The sequence below is a fragment of the Hyperoodon ampullatus genome, assembly GCF_949752795.1.
Source record: "Hyperoodon ampullatus genome assembly, chromosome: 2".
Classification (NCBI taxonomy): Eukaryota; Metazoa; Chordata; class Mammalia; order Artiodactyla; family Ziphiidae; genus Hyperoodon; species Hyperoodon ampullatus.
The window spans coordinates 116,754,623-116,764,392 of record NC_136915.1 but is presented as its reverse complement, the minus strand read 5'-3'; the positions used below and the strand labels follow the sequence as shown (position 1 = coordinate 116,764,392).

Sequence of the window (9,770 nt, the reverse complement as noted above, 5' to 3'; positions counted from 1 at the left end):
AAGTGAGACTGTGATTAAAAATTTTCCAACAAAAAAAGCCCAGGACCAGATGGCTTCACAGGAGAATTCTATCAAACATTTAGAGAAGAGCTAACACCTCTCCTTCTCAAACTCTTCCAAAATATAGCAGAGGGAGGAACACTCCCAAACTCATTCCACGAGGCCACCATCACTTTGATACCGAAAACAGACAAGGATGTCACAAAGAAAGAAAACTACCGGCCAATATCACTGATGAACATAGATGCAAAAATCCTCAACAAAATACTAGCAAACAGAATCCAACAGCACATTACAAGGATCATACACCATGATGAAGTGGGGTTTATTCCAGGAATGCAAGGATTCTTCAATATACGCAAATCAATCAATGTGATACACCATATTAACAAGTTGAAGGAGAAAAACCATATGATCATCTCAATAGATGCAGAGAAAGCTTTCGACAAAATTCAACACCCATTTATGATAAAAAGCCTACAGGAAGTAGGCATAGAGGGAACTTTCCTCAACATAATAAAGGCCATATATGACAAACCCACAGCCAACATCATCCTCAATGGTGAAAAACTGAAAGCATTTCCACAAAGATCAGGAACAAGACAAGGTTGCCCACTCTCACCACTATTATTCAACATAGTTTTGGAAGCTTTAGCCACAGCAATCAGAGAAGAAAAGGAAATAAAAGGAATCCAAATCGGAAAAGAAGAAGTAAAGCTGTCACTGTTTGCAGATGACATGATACCATACATAGAGAATCCTAAAGATACTATCAGAAAACTACTAGAGATAATCAATGAACTTGGTAAAGTAGCAGGATACAAAATTAATGCACAGAAATCTCTGGCATTCCTATACACTAATGATGAAAAATCTGAAAGTGAAATCAAGAAAACACTCCCATTTACCATTACAACAAAAAGAATAAAATATCTAGGAATAAACTTACCTAAGGAGACAAAAGACCTGTATGCAGAAAATTATAAGACACTGATGAAAGAAATTAAAGATGATACAAATAGATTGAGAGATATACCATGTTCTTGGATTGGAAGAATCAACATTGTGAAAATGACTCTACTACCCAAAGCAATCTACAGATTCAGTGTAATCCCTATCAAACTACCACTTGCATTTTTCACAGAACTAGAAAAAAATTTTCACAAATTGTATGGAAACACAAAAGACCCCGAATAGCCAAAGCAATCTTGAGAACAAAAAACGGAGCTGGAGGAATCAGGCTCCCTGACTTCAGACTATATTACCAAGCAGCAGTAATCAAGACAGTGTGGTACTGGCACAAAAACAGAAAGATAGATCAATGGAACAGGATAGAAAGCCCAGAGATAAACCCACGGACATATGGTCAACTTATGTTTGATAAAGGAGGCAGGAATGTACAGTGGAGAAGGGACAGCCTCTTCAATAAGTGGTGCTGGGAAAACTGGACAGGTACGTATAATTGTATGAAATTAGATCACTCCCTAACACCCTACCCAAAAATAAGCTTAAAATGGATTAAAGACCTAAATGTAGGGCCAGAAACTATCAAACTCTTAGAGGAAAACATAGGCAGAACACTCTATGACATAAACCACAGCAAGATCGTTTTGGACCCACCTCCTAGAGAAATGGAAATAAAAACAAAAATAAACAAATGGGACCTAATGAAACTACAAAGCTTTTGCATAGCAAAGGAAACCATAAACAAGACCAAAAGACAACCCTCAGAATGGGAGAAAATATTTGCAAATGAAGGAACTGACAAAGGATTAATCTCCAAAATTTACAAGAAGCACATGCAGCTCAATAAATAAAAAACAAACAATCCAATCCAAAAATGGGCAGAGGACCTAAATAGACATTTCTCTAAAGAAGGTATACAGACTGCCAACAAACACATGAAAGAATGTTCAACATCATTAATCATTAGAGAAATGCAAATCAAACTACAATGAGATATCATCTCTCACCAGTCAGAATGGTCATCATCAAATAATCTAGAAACAATAAATGCTGGAGAGGGAGTGAAGAAAAGAGAACACTCTTGCACTGCTGGTGGGAATGTGAATTGGTACAGCCACTATGGAGAACAATATGGAGGTTCCTTAGAAAACTACAAATAGAACTACCATATGACCCAGCAATCCCACTACTGGGCATATACCCTGAGAAAACCATAATTCAAAAAGAGACATGTACCAAAATGTTCATTTCAGCTCTAGTTACAATAGCCCAGAGATGGAAACAACCTAAGTGTCCATCATCAGATGAATGGATAAAGAAAATGTGGCACATGTGTACAATGGAATATTACTCAGCCATAAAAAGAAACAAAATTGAGCTATTTGTAATGAGGTGGATAGACCTAGAGTTTGTCATACAGAGTGAAGTAAGTCAGAAAGAGAAAGACAAATACCGTATGCTAACACATACATATGGAATTTAAGAAAAAAAAAAACAATGTCATGAAGAATCTAGGGGTAATACAGGAATAAAGACACAGACCTACTAGAGAATGGACTTGAGGATATGGGGAGGGAGAAGGGTAAGCTGTGACAAAGTGAGAGAGGCATGGACATATATACACTACCAAACATAAAATAGAAAGCTAGTGGGATGCAACCGCATAGCACAGGGAGATCAGCTTGGTTCCTTGTGACCACCTATAGGGATGGGATAGGGAGGGTGGGTGGGAGGGAGACGCAAGAGGGAAGAGATATGGGAACATATGTATATGTATAATTGATTCACTTTGTTATAAAGCAGAAACTAACACAGCATTGTAAAGCAATTATACTCTAATAAATATGTGAAAAAAAACTACATAAGGTATCATCTCACACCATTCAGAATGGCCATCATCAAAAAATCTAAAAAAAATAAATGCTGGAGATGGTGTGGAGAAAAGGGAGCCCTCTCGCACTGTTGGTGGGAATGTAAATTGATACAGCCACTATAGAGAACAGTATGGAGGTTCCTTAAAAAACTAAATTAGTACTATCATATGACTCAGGAATCCCGCTACTGGTCATATTCCCTGAGAAAACCATAATTCAAAAAGAGTCATTTACTGCAACGTTCATTGCATCACTATTTACAGTAGCCAGGAAATGGAAGCAACCTAAGTGTCCATTGTCAACTGAACGGATAAAGAAAATGTGGCTCATTCATACAATGGAATATTACTCAGCCAGAAAAAGAAACGAAATTGAGTTATTTGTATTGAGGTGGATGGACCTAGAGTTTGTCATACAGAGTAAAGTAAGTCAGAAAGAGAAAAACAAATACCGTATGCTAACACATATATATATATGAATCTAAAAAAAAAAGAAAAAATTTCTGAAGAACCTAGCAGTAGGACAGGAATAAAGACGCAGACATAGAGAATGAACTTGAGAACCTGGGGAAGGGTATGGGTATCCTTCGACGAAGTGAGTGAGTGGCATTGACATATATACACTACCAAATGTAAAAGAGATATCTAGTGGGAAGGAGCCACATAGCACAGGGAGATCAGCTGCGTGCTTTGTGACCACCTGGAGGGGTGGGATAGGGAGTGGAGAGGGAGACACAAGAGGGAGGGAATATGGGGATATATGTATACATATAGCTAATTCACTTTGTTATACAGCAGAAACTAACACAACATTGTAAAACAATTATACTCCAATAAAGATGTTAAAAATGCCTTAATTATTTAACTAGTAAGAATAAAAATTATATAAAAAAAATTAATCCAAAATTGAAAACAGGCAGCCAAGAATAGAAATATAAGTAGTAATTTTAAAATATGAGAGCTTTATTGATTATTTTATACACTTTTATTTGAAAATCTAAGTAAAATTTCAAGGGAGGATACAGTTACATTTTACCTTGAAAATGGAGGTCACACATGAAATATGAATGTCAGTTTTATTCATTAAGCTTTAAAAAGAACACTGAAGGAACTCCTCTGGCAGTCCACTTAAAACTCTGTGCTTCCACTGCAGGGGGTGTAGGTTCGATCCCTGATGGAGGAATAGATCTCCGCATTCCTGTGGCGTCACCAAAATTAATTAACTAATTAATTAAAACAAAAAGAATATTGGTAATCAGCAGCAAGTATAAAGGACTGCACACAAGAAGGTGAGGTGTCTGAAATCCGGTCACTTGAGTAATGGGAAAGGATCAGATTATCATTGTAACTGTCTTAAACATCTGTGAACCAAGATTATACCTACTGTATGACACAAGAGACAGAAAGTACTAAGATTGCAAAGAGGGAAATATCAGCTTAAATGAGGGGAAATAGTAGTGAGAAATGATAACAGCAAGAATGTATATTTTGTGAAGTTACTGGTAGTCAGTGCAGGCTTGGAAATACTGATGAAGAAATTTCTGTACGGGTGAATGGTAGGACAAGATGACCACTGAAGGAAAACTAAATAGTTCCAGCCACGCATTTTAGGCAAAGGGAAATCAGGTCTGGTGTCCTATAAGAGTTTGTAGAGGAATCAAGCACTAATTCTAAGACCGTAGCTGTAATTCTAAGGCAAATTAATTTTCATGAAGACAGAGTCCTTCTCTCTCTTATACTAGGTAGTCAGATGAGAAATTTGAAACTGGGAGCCACTCTTCTTAATAAATTCAGTGTGGAAAGTCATGTAGACATCTTCAGCCTGCATTGGGACTGGATAGTTATTATTTTTTTCATGAAGTTCTGTAGCATATCTTCTATGTTATATCAGGAGTGGTTCAAATGAGTGGTCAGAAAAGACATCCAGAAATATCATTTTTGGAGAATATGAAAGAAATAGAAGGTCCTTGCAGAGATGTACAAAGTCTTAATTGATATAATGAGTCTCGAGTTCTGTCCAGCTTTGCATTTTACTCATGCTTACTTTCATCTTATCCATTAGATACAAACAAAAACCATGTGAAGTAAAAACTATACTATCCCTATATTCTATATTTTAAACTTAGATTTAAAGAACAACCATAGTTTTTTTAGTCATGACTTAAATAGTCTTCTAATTGCTAGTACAGTAACATTTTTCTCCATCATGTCTTAGTCCTATATCCGCACCTCATTTTCAGCTGGACAAAATCTTAAACAAAGAGGACAACCAGAGATTTGGGGCTAACAAGCCAAACATAGGATAAGAGATAATGGTTGTTAGGATCATTTTGAGAACTATCTCTGAAGAAGAAGATAAGTAGGAGAGTTGTCTTTTAATGACAGATGCTTTGATATCTCCCTTAATTTTGCAACAACCTTGAGATAAACATGTTGCTATGTGTGCTTTACTTAAGAGAACATTACAGCCCCACAGTGTCAAACAACTTATCCAAAGCCACACAGTCATACAGGTGAATAGACTAGAAACGTTTATGACTTAAACAATTAGAGACATATTTGAATCAAATTTGTGTGTACTGTTGAAAAATGTTTTAATTATAAAGTCTTAACAGAAAACCCAGTCTTTCCAATCATTTTCTGAATGGCCAGCTGTATATCTTTGTTCCTGAGGCTGTATACCATAGGGTTCAACAGTGGGGTGATGATGCTATAGGTCACTGTCACCAGCCTGTCTTTGCCTGATGTATATTTGGCTGAGGGTCGCGGGTAGACAAAGGAAGCACAGCCGTAGTGGACAATGACTACAATGAGATGAGAGGCACAGGGGGAGAATGCTTTTTGCTTGCCTTCAGCTGATGAGATCTTCAGGATAGTAGAGACAATAAATTCATAAGAGATGCAGATGAAGATCAAGGGCACAAGCCCCAAGACCCCACAAATGAAGATGACAGGTTCATTAATGTAGGCTTCAGTGTAGGCGAGATAGATGACTGGTGAAATATCACAAAAATAATGCTTGACCTTGTTGGAGCCACAGAAAGGGAGGCTAAAGACCAAAGTTGTTCCCAGTAGAGATATTAGGAAACCACTAACAATACAAGTTACTGCCAAGTGCTCACAAACCCTCCAGCTCATGAGAATGGGGTAGTGCAAAGACTGACAGCAGCATAACGATCATAGCCCATCACTCCTAGATGCAAGGAATTGGTGACAGCAAAAACAAAGAAAAAGAACATCTCTGAATCACAACTCATGAAGGAGAGTGTCCTAAGTATGGAGAACAGATTGATAAGCATCTTGGGGAGGATGACAATTGTTTAGAAGGTCTCAGAGGTAGAAAGGACACATATAAAGAAGTACATGGGTGTGTGGAGACTGTGATCCAAGCAGATGACTGAGATGATTGTAATGTTTCTACTCAAGATGATCAAATAGAAGCAGAGAAAGACCACAAAGAGGACAAACTGCAATTCCCCAAGGCTGGAAAAACCCAGCAGGAGGAATTCAGTAACACAGGAGAAATTGGCCATGGAGAGTTGATCCCACGGAATAAAGTCAATATGATCAATTTCAGAGACCTTTAGAAGTGAGAAGTCAAGGGAATTTACCCTTCATAAAGTAGCCAGTCTCATATGGAAGAGAAACAACAGGCATGGGAGAAAAAAAAGGATTGTAAACTAAGCAAAATTTATCCTAAATTAATATGCACCCACAGTGCTATTTTTCTGCCTATGATTTTAGCACTGAATTTGGGGACAAGTGTTCACATGAAATGTACAGACATTTGCTCAAAGAAAGCCTGTTCTTCAGGTCCCTTACTTGCAGACTTATATAGTCTCTGCTTAATTTTTTGGTAATTTAATCCTCAAAAAAGCCTTTCTCTACATTAATTATGATTTTAAGTGGTCATAGTTTTATCCACATTACTGATACATATATTTCACAAGCAATACCACCAATGTCTGAAGATCTACGTTCCACCTGCTTTTAATACTTTCCTCATCTAGGTCAATAACCATTGATTTGTCTTTGTGCTGCTTGTCCTTAAAGAACAGAATTCTCTTTTTTTACTAATTATATATCACATTAAAATTGACTACAGTTTTAATGCAATCATTCATTAAAATTAATTTGGCTTAGAACTACAGCTACTGTCTTAGAACTAGTGTTATGAATACTCTACAAACTCTTCTAGGACACCAGGCCTGATTTCCCTTTGCAGAAAATTTGTGGCTAGAATTAATTAGTTTTCCTTCAGCATTCACTGTTTTTCCACTTGGTTATGTATCTTATCCTTGATATACCTGAATTGGAGACCCAACAGACTGTCGCTCCCAGTATCTGTCTCTGGATTCCTGAGCAGTGTTGCTCAGATACTTTCCCTGAGGCCTCTGACACAGTTCTTATTGTTGGTACTAGATTATATATTTTTATTTAAAACATTCTTATCCTCTCCAAACTCCAACCCAAATATTTTCCTTTACCTGGATTCTGTATATTAATAAAAAGTTTCCAAAACTTCTTAGTCATCCAAGCTGTAAATTTCTGAGGCATGTTTAAACACATGATAATTCTCATTCTCCACATCCAATCCATTTTTTTTTTCTGTAATAGTTCTAGAATCCATTTCTTCTGTTCTTCCAGAAATTAGCTCTTACCTGGATTATTACAAGAGCATTATGAATGGACTCCTAGGATTCTATCTCTTCCTACTCTAAGCCACAATTCGCTACAGCAGTAAAGTCTTTCTATAGGGCAAATTCTATCCTATTAACAAAACTAAATGGCCTTCAATTATCTATAAAGTTAAAAAAGCTATATTCTGACTTTCATTCTTGTCTGAAAAGTAATTTCCACTCATAACTTCCACTATATATCTCTTCACATGCACTTTAACATTGAGAAAACTTGAACAATCATGTCCTTTTTCATACTACCCCCTACATCTGGAAATAGTCCATACTTTATGTTTGTCTTCATTTTATTCTTCTTTTAATTGTGCGAATATATTTAAATTCTCAGTTAAAATAACATGTGCACATTGTCGTTCCTACAGCTTCTTAATTGTGCTTTATCACTTTATCTGGGTTTCCTTAGCAATCATTAGAATCTTATTTGCTTTGGCATAGTATTATAAGTTTATCTTTGACTACACAAATTAACTCACCAGAGACAGAAACTGCATCCCCACACATACCGTAGTGTCTAGTATATACCAAGTACTTGAAAACTTGTTGAAGAACCAAAGTGACCAATGACTCCAGTTTCTCTTCTGAATTATTTAATGACTCCTGGGTAGATGACATTTGATTTGAGGGATTTTTTAACTTTTTCCCTTGATATTAATCTAGCATATAATATTAACCTTCTGCTTTGACATTTTGTGATGAAAAATCTCTATAATATTATTTTCTAAATGCAGAGACAAATGATCAATTAAAAATTGTTGTCATCCCCAAAAAATATAATTAACTGCTGCATGTTATATATGAAGGTTATTAAGAGAGTAAATCCTAAGAGTTCTCATCACAAGAAAAAATATAATTATTAATACTTTATTTAATTTTTTAATTTTTTTTTAATTTCTTTAATTTTGTACTTCTTAAATTTTGTAATGAGATGATGGGTGTTCATTAAACTTACTGTGATAATCATTTCATGATGTATGTAAATCAGATCAGTATGCTGTATACCTTAAACTTACATAGTGTTGCATGTTAATTATATCTCAGTAAAACTGGAAGAAAAAAAGTGCTGCCTTTTCAGTTTCTTTTCTGATTATCAAATGATTTTCTCCATTACCTCACGCTTTTAAAATTTTAATAGCACTTTACTGTTGGTCTTAAAATCCTTTACAAATAATACAGTTTCTATTATTGTTTGATCTTTTGCTTAGATAAAGTTTTAGTAAAATTTTGAAATGGGACTTTTGATATCTTTGAATTGCCTTATCTCTAAACTTTATAAATAAGAAGTATACCCTGTGCTTTTGACCAGAACGAAGACTCCCTTATTATCCCTCCTGGGATATCTTCTCTACATTTCCAACTTCCTGGTCTCCTTTCTTTGAATATTTTCTCTTTTATAGGGTCATCCTCAGAAAGGACAGTGAATAGTTACCCAGAGAAAGATGGAATTTCTGAAAGGAAAGAAAGGCCACATTACTCAATGGCTATTCCCTGACCCTCCCCTGCAAACCCCTGTAATACGTCATTTACTTTTTCAAACTTATCCACAGAACTTATGTGGGAACTGAAGTTGCAGAATAAATTAACTATGGAAAATGTTGACTGTACTTAACCCAGTCTGGAATGCTGCATAAAATATTTGGTAAGTAGCAGATAGTGGTTTTTTTTTTGGGAAATAGCTATTGATTTATTCATTGACAAATATTTGTGGAGTTTCTGTTACATGCCAGGCACTATGCTAAGTAATGTGGGTAAATAAAAGATGAAATGGCAAGGACCTTGGTTACAAGTAGCTTATAGTCTACTGGAGATAAGATCTTTACACAAAATAGAACATGAATTGTCATTAAAGGAATATGGGAATTCTATACGGGGAAAGATTTGTTACTTACAGATTCTAGGATCTGAGACATCTGCATGGCAGAGAGATGGCAGTTGAAATAAGCTGGGGAGAATATTTTGGATTTGGACATGCAGACATAAGCAGGAAAGAAAATAAAGGCCCTACAGACCATTTCAAGTCATTATACCTTTTATAAAAGAGCCATAGGGAGGCTGCTGCCACAGTCCTTCGGGTGTGCGGACAAACAAGTGGTATTGCTATTTTCTGAATTTGGAAAGGAGGATATTACACATTCAAAGAAAGCTTGGAGAAAATAAAAAGATGGAAAAAGAAAAGGACATATAGGGTAATTAAGTTTCCTCTTCAACAAGGGGAAAGAGCAAATTGATTTTTCATT

At 35.9% G+C, this 9,770-nt stretch overlaps 1 protein-coding gene across 1 annotated transcript; it reads right to left on the bottom strand.

Annotated features, from left to right (window-relative positions):
- Positions 1-5,437: 5,437 nt before the first annotated feature.
- Positions 5,438-6,372, bottom strand: LOC307068224 (olfactory receptor 10R2-like; the record flags this gene model as incomplete). Its single annotated transcript, XM_079725985.1, is given in 3 exon segments — positions 5,438-6,006; positions 6,009-6,159; positions 6,163-6,372. Coding segments are annotated over 3 exon segments (930 nt in total).
- Between the last annotated feature and the right edge of the window lie 3,398 nt (positions 6,373-9,770).